The following is an 18,175-nucleotide window of genomic DNA, read 5'->3' on the forward strand; positions in this document are numbered from 1 at the left end:
TTTTTTTATATTATTTCAAATTAATTTTGAATAATTTACTTTAAAAAAATACTAAAATTATCTCAAATATATTTATATTCTTATTTTGATAAAATCATTTATATTAACCTATATATATATATATATATATATAAATACATATACAAGCTATATATACCTATATGTACACAAGAATTTTTTTTTTTTTTTATACTAATTTTACAACAATTTTAAATATATAACTACTTTATTATTTTAAGTACTAAGTTGATTGCTATATATATATATTAATTTAAATACTATGTGTGATTCATTTTTTTCTTTTCTCAATTTATATATATTGATTTCCTTTAAAATTTTTACTTAAGAGATACCAAATTTTTTATGTTATAATCGCATAAAACACTATTTTTATTGATATTAAAAATAGGATAATTATTTTTATTATTTATTTCCTCATTTTAAGAAGCTAGCATAAGTGCATTATTATATTTATTTATATCTATATTTATGCATATATTTTATCTTTTTATATTTTATAATTTAAAATAGAACAGTAAATAATAAAATTAATAAAAAAGTTTAAATCAATCATAACAAAAATTATAAGAAAAAAACAAAAAACAAAATTAATAGAAAGTATACGAAACAATATCAAAAAAATGTCTACAATTAGATGGGTAGATTTATTGTCAAGCGAATCAAGTAATAAAAAAAATAAAATAATACAATTATTCATTGAATATTATTGTAATATGTAATTTAAGTTATTTATATTTAATTTTTTTTTTTTTTTTTTATTTTTATTTATTATAACCTGAATAAAACTTTTAATTAAAATAAAACTTCATAAAAATTAATAAATATATACAATTTTTTAAACTCTTTATGTGTTCCTATGAATTTTTCTTCATTTTTCCTTATTTATTGATATAATATTGTGTCCATTTTCTATTTTTTTTTTTTTTTAGACTTTTCACATTCCATAGCTAATAATGATGATATCAATGATCAATTAAAAAAAAAAAAAATAAATAATAAAAAAAATGATTTAAATAATAGTTTCTTAAATTCTTATAATGGTGATTTAGATAATAGTAATGTAGGAATAAATTTAAAAATAAAAAATATGTGTATAACAGATAACAAGGAAAAAAAAGGAGAATTTGCTGATACCCAAACAAATAAAAACGATAATGTAAATAAAATAATTAGTAATAATGAAAAAAAAAATATAGAAAAAGAACCAAAGGATAACAAAGAAATTAACGGTAATCAATTATTACATAAAGATGACAATGCGAATGATTATGAGTTGGACAATAAAATAAAATGTAAAATGAATGATGAAAAAAATGAGGAAAGAGTGACTAATAACAATAATTCTAATAAAATACATAAAGAAAAAATTGAACAAATAAATGAAAAAAATGAAAATAAAGACCTTAATGTTTATAATAATAAAGATCCAAATATTGTTTCTAAAGATAAAAATAATAATAATTCCAATTATGTTTCTAAAATGAATAAAAAAAAGAATTCTTCTAATTCATCTGATTCTAAAGTAAACAAAAATAAGAAAATTATAAACGTTCCCTTAGATCAAAAAACAGTAAAAAATTCTTTCTTTTCTAAGTATATCATAGAAAAAAAAGGAAAGAAAAATGGAGATAACAATCTAGATGAATCAAATTCAGTTGCTACTCCTAAAAACGTAAATAAAAATAAAATAATTGAAGAAAATGAGAACAACAGTTTAATTAATAATGTAGAGAGTCAAAATGCAGATACTATTTCTAAATGTAAAAAAAGAAAAGATAGGAATTTAAATATTGACAATAGCATTTCTAAATTTGATTATACTCAATCTCATGAAGTAACAGTTGATGAAAATAATATTCCATTAAATCCAACAAAAAAGGTGAAAAATAGATTAAAGGAAAATGTAAATGACAATAAAAAAAGTAGAAACGATGATGATATTATTTCTAGTGACTTCAGTAAAAATAATGAAATGAAAACAAATTTAAAAGGATTAGATCTCAATAAAAAAATATCTGAAGAAGAAAAGAATAATAATAATAATTTTAAAAAAATAGATAAAAATAACAGTATCATGGATCCCTTTAATAATATGATTAATAAAAACATAAATTTAGAAAAATTTAATAATTTCAATAATAATTTTATTAGTTACATAGGAGATATAAGAAATAATTTTAATGAATCATTAAATAATGTAAATAGTAATCGAGTAAGTAGTCGCTTAAAAGAAATAGCCGTTGGAAAATCAACAAAAGAATATAAAAATTATGTTAAGCTTGTAAGATATGATGAAAGAATGGAAGATGATCCAAGTACACCTAATGCATATGAAAATATAACCAATGCAAAATTTCAAGCAAAATACAATTTATGGAGAAAAAAATTGCATAAATTTGATACAATAAATTAAAAAAGTCAAATGAAAAAAAGAAAAACATATATATATATTAAAATAATAAAAAATTATATATAATAAGTTTTATTATATGCACAAAACACATGAATTATAGAGAAAATAGAAATTAATTACACGTGAAAAAAAAAGAAAAAAACACGATTACTAAATATATTTATTATTCCTAAAATATATATATGTATATATAAGTACACTTATTGTAAATAATGTCTATATATTTGAACACTTATTTTTGTCTTATTTTATTTTTTCATTTTATTATTTATTTTTTTTTTTTTATTAAAATTAAATTTACTAATAGATTTTCAGAATTGCTATAGATAAAATTCGCAATTTCTTTTTTTTTTTTTTGGTATATATTCCATTTTAATATTCATATAACTGTTCTTTTATTTAAAAAATTTTATTTTTTAAATCCATATGACAAAAAAAAAAATGTAACTTATTTAAAAAATGCCAATATATCTTGTATGCCCTTTAAATTTTTTTTTCTTCTTTTGCTTATACTAAGTTTTTATCTAAAAATATAAGAGAAAAAAGGTATAATGAAAATGTGTACACACACGTCACTATTATACAGATTTAAAAAAATAAAAAAAAATGTAAAATTGTTTTACTGAGATATAAAATATGCTAATAACCATATTATTTAAATGTATAAAATATTTTTTAAGAAGTGTGTTTTTTTGTTTTTTACTGAAGTTAATATAAAATTTTATTTAAAAAAAAAAAAAAATCTAATTTATTAAAAAAAACAAATTAATTGTTTAAAAAATTAAGGAAACGTTATCAATTTATACCATTAAAAGCAGTTTTCTATTTTTTATTATTTATCTATGGAAAACGAAAAAAACATTATATGCTTAAGATTTTATGAATTAATCTTCAAAATGCACACGTAAATATATAATATTATATAATTAAAAATAATGATAAAAAGTTTAAATTATGATGAAATATTACTGAAAAAAATATGTTTATAAACAAATGTATATACAAATAAACTTTTTTTTTAATTTTTTCCTTTAAATTACTTTTTGTTATTTTTACGTTTATTTTTTCTTTAATAATAAGACAATTTTTTCTTAAGAGAAATATATAGGAGGGTATTTTTTAACAAATTCGTTTGAATTACTTTCAATAATAGATGGTCCAAAGCATTTAAAATTAAAAATGGAATTTTCATCAATTTCCATTATACTGGCTAAGTTTCCACAACGGTAGCAATAATTGGGAGCTGACCATACAGTCACCAATCTTCTATTAAACCACCATTTATATCCTTCCATAACCAATTGGTGAGCTCTAGCTATTATCTCAATATTATTAACATGACAGAATTTCTGAACAATATCAGGCCCAAACAAATATCCTGCTCCTCTTGGGCTTTTATCCCATCCATTTTTATCTGATGGATCTGACCACATAATATCACATAACGACCCACTTCTTGGAATTTCTTGAAATCTTTGTATTTTCTTTAATTCATCAATCTTATCAAAATATGGTGATAATCCACCATGTATACAAAAATAATTATTTTCAATTAATGCACCAATTGACAAATAATCAAAAACTTCAGTGCAATATTTCCATACGTTAATTGATCCGTATTTTTTTATGCATTCATCATAAAAACCATAAACTTCAGTAATTTGTCTACTTTCATGATTTCCTCTTATTAGAGTTATTTGATCAGGATACCTTAATTTTAATGCTAGCAATAGTAAAAATGTTTCAATACTATATTTTCCCCTATCTACATAATCTCCTAAGAATATATAGTTAACTTCTGGCAACTCATTACCTATATTAAATAATTCTTTCAAATCGTGAAATTGTCCATGTATATCCCCACATATAATTACTGGTAAATCTACATATCTGATATTTTCTTCTTTTACTAATAAAGCTTTTGCTTCGTTACATAAAATTTTCACTTCTTTTTCTCCTAACAACTGGCACTTCTTTAAAATTTCTATTTGCTTTTCTAAATCTTTAGTGTTCATTATTTCCCTTTTTTAAAAAGGGAATAATATATATTGTAAATGAAGTAGAGGAAAAAGAGAGTTTTCTTTTAATTTATTTTTTAATAATAATGAAAAGCTATAATAAATGAAACACTTATATTAATACTAAATGGATTATAACAGTCTGTATTTATATATTTATACACATGTATATATAATTTTTTTTTTTTTTGTCTAAATATAAAAATCTACGAAACGAAGAAGGAAATATATTCCTCACATATTATCCTAATTATATAAAAAAAATTATAACTATTACATGTCACAATATAATAAGGAAATGAAATAATTAAATAATATTTATTTTCACATATTTTAAAAATACTCTTTTAAATTTAAAGCAATTGGAATTTTAATTCGTTTCATACAAAAAAAAAAAAAAAGAAAAAATGAAATAAAATAAAAAAAAATGAAATAGGATAAAAGAAAAAAATAAATTAACGAATATATATCACTGATAGAAAATAACTTAATATGCCATAATAAATTTTAATATGTAATATAAAAAAATTATAAAACGAAAAAAATATTTTTACTCTCCTGTTTTGTTGATTAAATTAATGAATCTTTCTTCTGATACTTAAATAAATGGAATTTTTATATCCTGTGAAATTCCGTTTTAATAATTTTTAGTTACAAAAGAAAAAAAAAACTTGAATTGTGCGCACTGAAATTTATAAAAATCACTGAAATTATAAGAAAAGGAAAAAGTATTTTTTATTTAATAACATTATTTCAGCATTACACATATAAAAAAAGAAAATTTTGTTTCTGTTAAACTCCTAATTTTTTTCATTTTTTTCTACTCATATTTGGAAGATGAAATGATGAATATTGAACTGTAATAGATATATACATTTATGTTATTAAGTGATTATCAATAATAAGCTTTTACATATATTTTAAAAATTTACTTTATTAAATTGTTCAATTAATTTTACTTTAAATAAAAATAAATTACAAGTACTAAAGAAATTTTATTTAAATAAAAATATTTTCACAATTCAACGAATTATTTTTTTTTTTTTTTCTGTTTGCTCAATTTGTTAAATATAAATTATAAAATTTTTTTTTCTTTTTTCTTTTTTCTTTTTTCTTTTTTTATATTGCTGTTTATTTTTTCTTTCCAAAAAAAATTTTATTAGAAAATTAAAAATACATAAAAATAATAACTTTTTTATTTTGAATCATTTAAAAATAAACTTCAAAATATGACATATAAACATATTTTATTATATCTTTAAAATATCTTAATTTTTTATGCAATAATACTCGAGATATTTATTTATAAATTATATTTCTTTTTTTGTTAAGAAATAGAAAAATTCGCTTAATGTACATATGAATTTTTAAATTTTTTTTTTAAACTTTATAGTTCTTTTTAAATAAAATGATCTGGGGTAGAATAGTAAAAAACATCTCATGTAAAGTTGAAAATATAGGAAAGAGAAGCATTTCAAATTATTGTGATAAAATAAAGTATAATAAATTATATAGAAATGATATTGTATGTTTAAGAAATATACAAAAACGAACTTATTTGCATTTTGCTCGTACATTACCAGAAGACTATGAACTTCCTTTAGATACTTTTCCAGAAAATATAAGTGAAATATTAAAAAAGGATAAGAAATCTCTTGATTTTATTCAAAGTTACTGGTATTGGAAAATAAGAAGTGAAACTAATTTACTTAATTATGAGAAGTTAATTAAAAAATCATATAAGCAATTAGCTGTCGATATGGGAATGCAGGTTAAAAATATATATTAATCTGCTATTATATATATATAAAATATATTAGATTCATGATATTTTATTATACATAATAAATTTATTTATATTCATATCCTTAATGTTTTTATCATCTTATAATCATTAAAAAAAAATGTAAATATATATATTATACTAAATTAAAAAAAATAATTATTTAACTCAGATTGCAAACCCAGATAATGAGCATATGCTAGCATTACTAGAGTTTTACGAATACTTAAAATCTTCTCCTTTCGTTGGCCCATTTGGTACTATTGAAAATCCAGTTATAATCCCGAGTGTTCATACAGAAAGAGTAGTCTGCTGTACAGGGGGTACAGGGGAAAATGAGCACGTTCCTTTATTTTTTCGTTGTAGAGAAGGATTTTTATATAGATGTGGAGAATGCGATCAAATATTTATGCATGTACGTGTATTATATTCATTAAGTGATGGAAACGATCCATTTCCAAATGATCCCGACGTAGATGATGTTTTTGATTTAAATTTAATTGAAGAAAATATGAAATTATATAATGATGATCAATATGTTCGTTGGCCTACTGGAAATGTTACATATAGACAAATGTTTCTTGAAGGAAAATGGGGAAATGAAAAACCAAATAATATTTCTAACTTAAGTTTAAATAAATAAAGAAAATATATTTCTACTAGAACATTATTACATTCATGAGTTTATATATATTGTTTTTTCTTTTTTTCTTTTTTTTTTTTTTGTAAAATATATGAGCTTGAGATAAAACAATTTATGTGAAAAAAATAACACAGTTAACTATTTGTTAATAAAAAATCCATTAAAAAATATAATAAATATATATAAACTTAAAATTTTATTTTTACATATTACTATTATTTTACTTTAAATAATAATCTCATTTTATTTTCAGGCATAACGTTCTGAATTTGTCAAATTTTAACACAAGATATTCGCATTAATTTATATTCATTTTTTATATGTATTTGTTCGTTAAAGTTAAAAAAAAAAATTAAATAAAATATAAATAAATTAATAATAGTAAATATAATTAACTTTTATAAAAATATCAAAATATTTAATTAAAAAATAGTTCACAACAATGTACATTTATACAAATCTTTATATTACATATAAAATCGATATGTAAATATATATATATTATCTATTTTAATAATTTTAAAAAATGAAAAAATATTAGAGATAGCATTAAAGTTGGCATGCATCTAAATATTTCTTAACTTCTATATCTAATAAATCTATCTGTTGATTCTACTGTATTATTGATTCCTCCTATTCTTTGACCAACAGAAATATTTTGATTATGTTTGATATTCCATAAAAAATCACTTTTATTTTCAAATATTAAAACAATAGATGATCCCATTTTAAATTCTCCTAATTCATCTCCAATTTCCAAATTTTTATAGTTATCATATATCTTTGTGTCAATGTCTCCACCCATATAGCTTAACTGTGTTCTTAAATTATTAGTTAGCAAATCATTATCATTTACAATTTTAATATTTCCAACATTATATGCACTAACAGCTGCATAATAAACATTTCCTCCCTTCCATTCTCCTGCTAATATAACTCGTTCATTTATATCAAATAAATTATTAATAAATTTGAACATTCCCTTAAAAACAGGAAACAATTCTCCTGATATATGTCTTCTTATTTTATATTTAAAATTAAATGGGGCATGGAAATGATGATACTGCCTCGGACTTAAATAAAAAATGACATAATAAAATTTAGTAGAATCATCATTATATTTTTTTTGAAAATTAGATCCTAAAAACTTTTTTATATTAAATTTTAATCCCTTAATATTTTCAAGATAATCTGTTTTTAATTCTCCAAAATCAACAATTTCACTATCACAAGGACTAGCAATTGAATAATCACTAATATCCTCAATTGGTCTTGTTTCTTCTCTTATATATCTCGAAAAAAAATCGGCAATAGATCTATATGATTCAATAGGATATTTTATTTCATCTCTATTTATATGCATATATTTTATTAAAGAATTATAAACCAGCAAACGATAGGAAGAGGGAATTTCAATATTCAAAATTTTCCCGGTAATTCTACTTCGCGTTCTTCCGAATAATAAACGTGACCAAAACAACTTACTACTTTGTTTAACATTTATTTTATCGTCATATATTGATAATACTTCATGATATTTATATTGAAACATAATAATAAAGGATAATAGAGTTACACCTGTAATTATATATTTTTTTTTACACAAACTAAAGGTGTTTATATCATTTCTTTTTTTTTTCATTTTTTCTACTTGAAAATAAAAAATGAGAACATAAATAAAATATATATATATATATATATATATATATATATATATATATATATATATATATATATATATATATATTATTTAATATGAACAATCATATTTTGTATATTCCTTTATATTATGAAAAAATTTACTATCAAAACACCTATACCACAATATATAATCACTTCTATAATATTATACAACTGTATTTTATATATTTATAATATATAATAATTCTTATTTAAAATTCTTTTAAAAAACTTCATAAATATTTTGAACAATATCTTTTGAATATACTACATTACATTTCTTATATTTTTACATATTTTTTATAAAATATGACTTTATTATTATTTACTTATTTTTAATGACTTTTAAAATATTTAATTTTTATTTTAATTTTCATATATGCTATTCACTTTTTTTTTTTTTTCTTAATAATATTGCACAAATTAATTACTTCATAAATCACTTACGGGGGTATAATGTTTTTAATGAATATCATACAATTTTCATTTTACAAAATTAGATAAAACAAAATATTCTATGCATGTATCTTAAAACTTGCCAGAACTTATCTTTACACAAATATAAATGTATAATGCCAAAGCATTTGTAAATAAAAAAAAGAGATAAAATAAATATATCCCACACAAAAGTGTTAATAAATAAAATTAAAAAGACAATAAATATCCTTAAAATATTAAAAAAAAAGTTAACTTTTATATATATAATAAAACATATGTACACTATTTTAACTGGCAATATTTTAAAATTCCAGAAAAAAAAAAAAAAATTGTAAATAAAAAAAATATAAGTAAAAAATAAAAATAATTATGAAAAAAATAGAGATGAAATGAAAGTTGAATTAAGTTCAAACAAAAAGTATAAATTAAAAGATAAATATAAATATATGAAATGAATTAAAATAATACAAAATAAAACAAAACGAAAAAAGAAAATGTTAGCGATGTAATAAAATAAAATAGAATAAATATTTTAAAAAATTAAGACGGTAAATAAATATAATATTTAAAAATTAAAAAAAAATAAAAAATAAAAGAGTATATATATATTTTCTTAAAAAAATGCTTGATATTAGAATTATTAAAACACTTCAAATATTTTAAAAAACACTGAATAGAGAATTTTAATGAATTTACGTTAATTTTCTATAATTATAAAACTTTTAATAAAAATAATATAAAATTTATATTAAACTAAAAAATATATATATATAATTTAATCAACACCATTTTTTGCTTTTTATGATTTCTAAGTGCAATAAGTAAAAAAATATGAGTTTAGCATATTTTTATATTAAAAAAAAAAAATATATTTATAAGAAAAAAAGAATTAAATGCCTGCAAAATTAAACGTAAAATTTTAATAAAAATAAATATTAAATTGAATAATAATTTTCTTAAAAAAAAATAAAATGTATGAAAATTTCTGTAATTAAGAAAAGAACTGAACAATTTTTATAGGAATATAGCAAAACATTTTATATTATTTTTTTTTTAGTAGTACTAATGAAAAAATTATACATTTAGTTAATTTTTTTTATATATCTATAAAATATAAATATATACATATATATAAGAAAATAATAAAAATCACTATTAGTAAAATGAGTGAATCTAATTATTTAAGTCATAAATTTATAAAGAATTATGATGAACTAACTTCTCAGAATCCTCATGCAAGTGTGAGTTTACAAATAAGTATTTTTGTTTTTGTTACAAAAAGAAATATCCCACATATTATATATTTATATATACTATAGATTCAAATCATTTTTTTTTTTTTATAATTATTTAATCAAATTTGCTATGAATTAAAATTAAAATATGTTAATTTACATTTTTCTTTCTTTCAGGATCCTCGCTTTTTACAAATAAATCAATATAACCATTGTGCTTATAGATATACATTATTCTGCAGATGCGCAAAAGAATTGGGTGATGACCATCCTCGTTGCAAGTAATTCCTTCAAATATAGAAATCAATACAAATATTTGAATTTATATATATATAAATACTCGTTTATCTTAATTATAACATTCTTTTTTTTTTTTTTATAGATTTCAATATTACCGTGCACAGATTGCTTGCACTGCCGAACAACTTGAAGAATGGGATGATCAAAGACAAAGAGGTAATAAAAAAAAAAAAAAGATATAAAATTTTTTTTTTATATTTCAATTCATATTAAGAGCTTATGTAAATATGTCTTACCACAATTAAGACTAATATTATTATTATTATTATTATTAAACTTATCTATATTACTATTTTATTTTAATTTAATTTTTTCTTCTTTTGTCTTAGGAACATGTGTTATGGATACATTACCTGATAGATTGACTGCTCACTTAAGACAATAAAAAAAATTTTTTTTTTTACATTTCAGAAAATTTTATGAGAATTAAAAAAAAAAAGAAACAAAATGTAAATATAATCGTAATGTTTTGTTTGTTTTTATACAATTTTATCCAATTAAAAGATTTATATTACATTTTTTTTTTTTTTTTATATTAACTAATGCTTACATAATATATATCATTGTATAATTTATACTTTTCAGAAATAAATTATATTGATGCATTATTATTTTACTTTTTCTTTCTTTTTTTGTATTAAAACTTTTTCTTTTTTCTTAGACAATTTCAATATTAATATATAATCTATAAAATATAATATTCTTATAAATTTTTTATGTTTTTAATTTGATGCTACATAAAAAAAAAAAGAATAATACAATATAATAAAATAATGAAAAGATAAACTAAAAAAAAAAAATAATAATAATAATAATAAAAATAAAATACTTTTTTCTTTTTTTATTAAAAGTTTTTATCTACAAGAACATAGGGATTGCTAAATAGTTCAATGGACTCTTTTATTTCTTTTAATTTTTTTCCAAGTTCTATTTTTTTAATTTTATCTTTGTTATTTTTATATTCTTCATTAACTTCTTTTAATTGTGAATGTAACTCCTTTAAAACGTAACTTCTCTCATCGTTTTTTAAAACTCTATATCCTTTAGGTATATCAGCAGATTCATCAATGACATCTTTTTTTTTTTTTAATATATAATTAGGTAGCTTCCCATAATTTTTATGTAATTTCTCTTTTCTCATTTTTTCATCTTTTACATCGTTTTCTTTTTTTTTAAATTTATCTATTATACTTTTTTCTTTTTTTACTATTTCATCTTCTCTTTTTTCATTTTCCTCCACCTCTTCCTCATATTCCACTTCTTCTTCATCTCCTCCCATTTCTATTTCTTCTTCCTCTTGATCCTCTTCTATTTCTTCATGTTCTTTATCATCTCCTTCATATTCATATTCGTATTCTTCTTCAGCTTCTACTTCATCCCCTTCATATTCTTCTTCATTACTTCCTTCTTCATACTCTTCAACTTCTTCATATTCCTCAGCTTCTTCATATTCTTCGGCTTCTTCATATTCTTTTCCCTCTTGTTCTTCCAGCTTATCTTTATTTATTTCTCCTTCTATTTCTTTTTTGTCTTCTTTTTTAGTGCTTTCCTTTTTTTCATTTTCATCTTCATATTCACCTCTTCTTAAAGTTTTTGCTACTTTCGAAGTGATTTTTTCAAATTTTTTCATCTTAAAAGGTTTTTTATTTTTTATTTCCTCTTTTTTTTCTAATAACTTTTTTTGAAGATTTATTTTCTCTTGAATTTTTAAACGGTTTTCTTTCATATAATTTTTTTCATTTTTACCTTTTGTTTGAGGTAATGATTTATTTATATTTTTTAATTGATTAACAAAACTAATAGATGATGATTGTTTTTGTGCTATTATTTTTCTGAGAATATTATTTTGGGAGCTTATCACTTTAGTTGCCATATACAATTCTTTTTCTTCTTTCAACTTTTTTTTTTCTCTCTTTTCTAATACTCTTCTTACATTTTGACTTAGATTATCTTTATTCATCTAATTAAAAAAAATATATAAATGAAAATGAAAGTCAAGAAGTAAGATAAAAAAGAATCATGAATGAGAAAAGTAAAAGGAAAATAGGAAATTATATTCAAAGAAAAAACATGTTTTACATTTTCTTTTTTTTAAATACATAAAAAAAAAATTTTCTTTAATAGCTATAAATAATTTAACCTTTAAATTGAATTATTTAAATTTATGATAATTATTTTTTTTTTTATAAAAAAAAGACCCTAAAAAATATTATTTTCTCATATTTTTTTTTAAGATAAATATTAGAAGGATACCATACATCAAAAGCAAAAAGAAAAAGCAATTTTTAAAAATAAATTCTAGAAATATAAAAATTTTTAATTGATAATAAAAAAAAAAAAAAAAAGAAAAGAAAAATGGTAAAAGGACAATTTTGTAAAATGAAATTACACTTATTTTTCTAATTTTATAAAGTAAAAATATATTCAACAGTCTAATATTAAAAGTATATATATATATATATATATATATATATATATATATATTTATTTTATAGAATTGAATATTTACATATTTTTTAACATAAAAGGTAATACTATTTTTTATAAAAGAATTTTATTAGTATTATATATATTATTTATTTACTATATTTCTAATTTTCTCTTTTTTTTTTTATTACAGTGCTCTATAATCAGCTGAGAAATAAGTAAATATATAGACAGAAGTTTAAAAAAAAAAAAACTTTAAAAATATTATTAAAATTATTATTTATTTTATAATTTAAAAATTTTCTATAAAAATCTTAAGTAATACTATTGCTTCTATCACTTGAATTATATATTTTTGTACTTTAAATATTATTAGGAATAAATATTTTCTATTTGTTTCTTTTTCTAGCTTAAAAAAAAAAAATAAAATAAATATCATGTACTTATAAAATCTTAATTTTAATTATACTAATCGTTAGATTTATATAAAGTATTTTTCTTATTAGAATTTTTTTTTTTTTATAGAAAATGTTTAATATTATTCAATACATTTTACTCTATGAAAATGCTTAACATTACTGAAGTTATTTTTCTTTTATAAATTTTTTTTTTTTCAGAAAGTTTTTTTTTTAAATATGGGAAGTAAAGAAGCTTTATTTTATAATAGCGTAGTTGATCCTTATGTAGTTAATTACATTTGGTTATACGGTAAAGGTGAAATATCAAAAGAAAATAATAATGAAAATAAAATTCATTTAAATAATGAGAAAAATAAAAACAATATAAAAGATAAAAGTTATTTAAACGATAAAATTAATCAAATTAATAATTTAAATAATAACGAAAAAAGAGAAGATTCAATAAATTAAAACAGAAATATTCCTTTTAATTTTCTTTTTCTCTTTCTATATATTTATTTATTTTTATTTTATTTTTTTTTTTATTCTCTACATAAAAATTTAAAGTTTAGAATGTAAAAAATATATATCGCAGGTAATATATAATATAAAAAAACTGTTTCATCAATATTTCATAAATTTACATAAAAAGACAAGATAATTTTATTTGATACAAAAAGGGAATTAATAAAGTAACTATATATAAAAAAAAAAAAATAAAATAAAATAACAAAAATAAAAAAAAATTATAGTAACTTATAGAAGTTAAAACAAAAATTATATTTTTTATACAATTTATTTTTATTCGTAAAAGCAAATTAATTTTGGTATATCAAATTTAGTAAAACATATGTTTTGATTAAATTTTTTTTCTTGATAAATAATATAAGTATAATCCTCAATGGATTCTTCATAAATTTTAAAGAAAGATTTCAAACATTCACTTTTATTATCTAAAAGAAAACATCTTGATTTATTATTTTCTTCACTTACTTTATTTGACATATTGAAAAAAATTCTTTCATTTTCTATTTTTATTCCTAAGCATTTTAATAGGTATGTTGTCCTTTTTAAATTATAAAAATTTAAACATTCATCTAAATATTTTATATTTAAAGAAAACTTATTTCTATTATTTGCTGAATATAATATACTATATATATAGTCAACTCTTATATTTTTTATATTAAAAAAAAGTGCAAATCTTTCAATAATAGATAACTTCTTCATATCTTCAAAAAATCTAAAGTAATTTTTACTTTTAACTAACACAGAAAAAAAAAAAAAAAAGAAAAAATAAATTATATAAAATAATATAAAATAAATTATATAAAATAATATAAAATAAGTTATATAAAATATATAAAACAGAAAAAGATAAATGAATAATATTTCTTACGCTCTTTCCATATATTAATAGAAGTGTTATACTTTTTAAAAACATAAAAAAAATCATTATAAATGTTATTAAAGTAAAAATAAGATTGCATATAATTTTGATTGCATATATTTAATAAAATAATACAAGACAAAATAAAATCAATGTGTTGAGAATTCACATATTTAAAAAAAAATTTCGTTTTTAGAATATCATTAATTATTTCATAATTATATATTTCTTCATTTTTAGTACTTTTTATTTTTTCATTATATTTGGTTCCTTCTTTTCTTAATATAACACCTAAACGAGTTAAAACATTATTTATAAAGTTTATAATATAGGAAACTACACTTGATAAATTCTTCAAATTATCTTCGTAATTAAATAAAAATTCACATTGATTAGTATCATTATTTTTATTATTACTACCTTTTGTATATTTTACAAAAGAATATAAAAAAAAAGAAAAAATATAGTATTTAAAGTGTGAAATGTATAATAAAAATAACTGTTCATAAATGTAAAAAAAACTTGTATTTTCATTTTGATTAGTTTCTTCAATATTATTATTTTTAAAACTTTTTGACAATATTAAATGAAAAATATAATCAAGTCTTAATCTTTTTAATTTATCATTAAAATAAAGATATGATAACTTATAAATAGAAATATTGTTACTTACTCTAATTTTTTCTTCAAAAAAATTATCCTTTTTTATTCTATCATTTATTAATTTGTCAATATTAAAAAATTTTATTTGTTCTTCAGTGTATAGTAATCGTAGAAATTCATTTGTATAGTCAAAATATGGAGAATTATTTTTTTTATTTATTCTTTCAATATTATAATTTTCAAATTCATCCTCCTTTTTTTCATTTTCTACATGAGATTTTATGTTATCATTAGAATTATTATCATTTGATTTTGATAAAGTTTCTTTATATTTATCTATATTTAGAGGAATATTAATATTTAATTTGATTGAAATAAAATATTTTAAACATTTTAAAAATGTATTAAAATTTTCAATTTTAGTATTATATAAGAAACAATTTTTTATAATTTCTTTTTCTTCTAAAATTTTTTCATCTCTATTCAAATGAATAATATAATGAAAAAATATATAGTAAATATCTTTTAAGTAAACATATAGTAAGTAAAAGTTATTTAAATTTAATGTTTCTACACTCCTTAAATATTTCAAATTCTCAATTCTTATATTTCTCATATATCCCTATAAATAAAAAAATTAAGATAAATTCTTTATAATATTCAAACACAATTTTTATTTTTTTGTTTCTATTTATTCATACTTCAATTTTAACTTTGTTTAACTCCAACACTGATACTATTTTAATATCATCTGATGTACAAAAATTATTTGATATTTGTATTTTTTCATTTTTCTTTTCAGGCATTTTTTTTTTTAAATTTACAAACATATTTTATTAATATTATACATTATAATAAAAAAAAAAACAAAAAAAAAAAAATTGTTATATTATTCACTTTATATTTTTAGCATTTTATTTTAATCCAAAAATTTATCTATCTGAAATAGGAATGAGAAAAAAAAAAAAATAAAATATTGAAGAGAATTAAAAAAGATAAATCGAAAATGAAAAAAAAAAAATTAAAACGAAAAAGGAAAAAAAAATTAAAATAAAAAAAAAATAAAAGTGAAAATATATAAAAAAAAAAGAAATAGTATAATAAAATATATGAAAAAAAAAAAAAAAAAAAGATGAAATAAAGATAAAACAAATATATAATAAAGATAAAAACTTATAAAATTAGAAGAAACAAAAAAGCAAAATGTATTGAATAATACGAGTATAAATGAAGATAACATGAATAAATGAAATAAGACAAAAAAGAAAATTTTTGCAACTTTTTTTTTCATTCATTTCCTATATTTATATTTAAGTAAAAATTACAAATGGAAGAAAAAGGGAAAATAATCTGTAAAAGGGTTATGCAATCACCATATAACATAGAATTGTAATGCTTCAAAGCTTATATTACATTATATATTTTTTCATATTGAAATTTAAAAAATAAAAAAAAGACAACTTTTTTTTTTTTTATTAGAGAGTCATTAGATCAAGTAAAAACTAGCTCAATATTGAAAGCTTTTTTAGAGTAATAATAAGAATTTTAATATATTTTAAATAAAGATATATAAATACCATTTTTTTTCTTTTTTTTCTATTATTTATTAGAATTATTTTCTTAGATAAATCAAACAAATTTTTCTTATTTAAACATGATGAAATTATAGACAGTTTAGAACATAATGAATTGAGTGCTCTTATATTAATTAGAACAATTCAGTAAATTAAAAATATATATATATATATTTTTTTTTTTTTATCATTTTTAAATTATAATTTTAATTTTTCTTTTTCCTACAAGTTATGAAAAATTTTATAAGCACATTCCTATAATAGCTTCATTAAAAAAAGTCAACTTTGTTTTAATAGAACAAAAGTAAATATATAATAATATATGTAGAATATTAATAGATTTCTTATAATTCCAGCATACTATATAAATTGTGAATATACTATTAAAAATAATTATATATGCATATATATATATAGATATAGATAAAATATTTTATATTTTTTTTAGTTGAAAATATATATATATATTATCTAAAATATTTACGAGTTTAGAATATTTTAATAAATATAATTAATATAAGATATGTATTTTTTTTATTTTAGTTATTTCAATACAAGTGAATTTAATGATATACCTGATACAAGCCATATAGGGATCAGAAGTTTAAAAAATAAAAATGATGATTCTATTTCTATTAATGAGAAAATAAAACATTTAGTTTTTTTAGTTAATTCTTATTATAAACCTATAAATATTCCTTATCTATTTAGTGATCCAAGTAAATTTATCTTATTTAAAAAAAAAAAAAATAAATAATGAAAAAAAGAATACATATATATATCATAATAAAAACGTTTATTTTTTAATATAATTTTTTTTTCTTTAGATTATGTTAATACAAAATTTAAAGTTGAAAAAATAAATAGCAAAAAGTATATCAAAAAATTATCAAGAAAAGAAAAAAAAAAAATTAGAAAATTACAAAAGAAAAATAATATATGAAATACCTAATTTGAGGTTATTAAATGAGGAGATGAAAAAAAAAAATAATAAAATAATATTTTTATATTACTATCTATATAAATAATTATTTCACTTCATATATAACATCTTTTTTTTTTTCTATTTAAAAAATTTCTTTTTGTTATCCAATATACATATGTATTTATTTAATGTATTATTATATTATATTATATTTATTCCCTAATTATTAATATAAGTTAATTGTTTTTTATTTGCAATTTCACTTAAATTTTTTTTATTTTTTTGTTTCTACTTTAAAAAATAAAATTTTATATTTAATATTTTGGA

The 18,175-nt window shown here is 18.0% G+C and overlaps 8 protein-coding genes across 8 annotated transcripts; 4 read left to right on the plus strand and 4 right to left on the minus strand.

The window, feature by feature from the left end:
* Positions 1-641: 641 nt before the first annotated feature.
* PRELSG_0725200 (conserved Plasmodium protein, unknown function) lies at positions 642-2,434 on the plus strand (the record flags this gene model as incomplete). The annotated part of the gene is made up of 2 exons (XM_028675955.1): positions 642-684; positions 951-2,434. The coding sequence occupies 2 exons, from the start codon at positions 642-644 to the stop codon at positions 2,432-2,434; spliced, it is 1,527 nt and encodes a 508-aa protein (XP_028532493.1).
* A 1,091-nt stretch (positions 2,435-3,525) lies between these two features.
* On the minus strand, positions 3,526-4,449 carry PPP4 (serine/threonine protein phosphatase 4, putative; the record flags this gene model as incomplete). Its single annotated transcript, XM_028675957.1, has 1 exon — positions 3,526-4,449. The coding sequence occupies one exon, from the start codon at positions 4,447-4,449 to the stop codon at positions 3,526-3,528; it is 924 nt and encodes a 307-aa protein (XP_028532494.1).
* A 1,411-nt stretch (positions 4,450-5,860) lies between these two features.
* Positions 5,861-6,878, plus strand: COX5B (cytochrome c oxidase subunit 5B, putative; the record flags this gene model as incomplete). Its single annotated transcript, XM_028675958.1, has 2 exons — positions 5,861-6,223; positions 6,408-6,878. The coding sequence occupies 2 exons, from the start codon at positions 5,861-5,863 to the stop codon at positions 6,876-6,878; spliced, it is 834 nt and encodes a 277-aa protein (XP_028532495.1).
* Positions 6,879-7,455: 577 nt separating this feature from the next.
* On the minus strand, positions 7,456-8,520 carry PSD (phosphatidylserine decarboxylase, putative; the record flags this gene model as incomplete). Its single annotated transcript, XM_028675959.1, has 1 exon — positions 7,456-8,520. One exon carries the CDS (start codon positions 8,518-8,520, stop codon positions 7,456-7,458), a length of 1,065 nt encoding a protein of 354 aa, XP_028532496.1.
* A 1,639-nt stretch (positions 8,521-10,159) lies between these two features.
* PRELSG_0725600 (cytochrome c oxidase subunit 6B, putative) lies at positions 10,160-10,916 on the plus strand (the record flags this gene model as incomplete). The annotated part of the gene is made up of 4 exons (XM_028675960.1): positions 10,160-10,237; positions 10,409-10,512; positions 10,614-10,687; positions 10,861-10,916. 4 exons carry the CDS (start codon positions 10,160-10,162, stop codon positions 10,914-10,916), a joined length of 312 nt encoding a protein of 103 aa, XP_028532497.1.
* A 459-nt stretch (positions 10,917-11,375) lies between these two features.
* Positions 11,376-12,491, minus strand: PRELSG_0725700 (conserved Plasmodium protein, unknown function; the record flags this gene model as incomplete). The annotated part of the gene is made up of 1 exon (XM_028675961.1): positions 11,376-12,491. One exon carries the CDS (start codon positions 12,489-12,491, stop codon positions 11,376-11,378), a length of 1,116 nt encoding a protein of 371 aa, XP_028532498.1.
* Positions 12,492-14,157: 1,666 nt separating this feature from the next.
* On the minus strand, positions 14,158-16,155 carry PRELSG_0725800 (conserved Plasmodium protein, unknown function; the record flags this gene model as incomplete). Its single annotated transcript, XM_028675962.1, has 3 exons — positions 14,158-14,621; positions 14,756-15,971; positions 16,051-16,155. The coding sequence occupies 3 exons, from the start codon at positions 16,153-16,155 to the stop codon at positions 14,158-14,160; spliced, it is 1,785 nt and encodes a 594-aa protein (XP_028532499.1).
* Positions 16,156-16,676: 521 nt separating this feature from the next.
* PRELSG_0725900 (conserved Plasmodium protein, unknown function) lies at positions 16,677-17,866 on the plus strand (the record flags this gene model as incomplete). Its single annotated transcript, XM_028675963.1, has 6 exons — positions 16,677-16,738; positions 16,829-16,879; positions 16,960-17,070; positions 17,153-17,227; positions 17,467-17,642; positions 17,751-17,866. The coding sequence occupies 6 exons, from the start codon at positions 16,677-16,679 to the stop codon at positions 17,864-17,866; spliced, it is 591 nt and encodes a 196-aa protein (XP_028532500.1).
* Between the last annotated feature and the right edge of the window lie 309 nt (positions 17,867-18,175).

The sequence above is a fragment of the Plasmodium relictum genome, assembly GCF_900005765.1.
Source record: "Plasmodium relictum strain SGS1 genome assembly, chromosome: 7".
NCBI classification, from domain to species: Eukaryota; Apicomplexa; class Aconoidasida; order Haemosporida; family Plasmodiidae; genus Plasmodium; species Plasmodium relictum.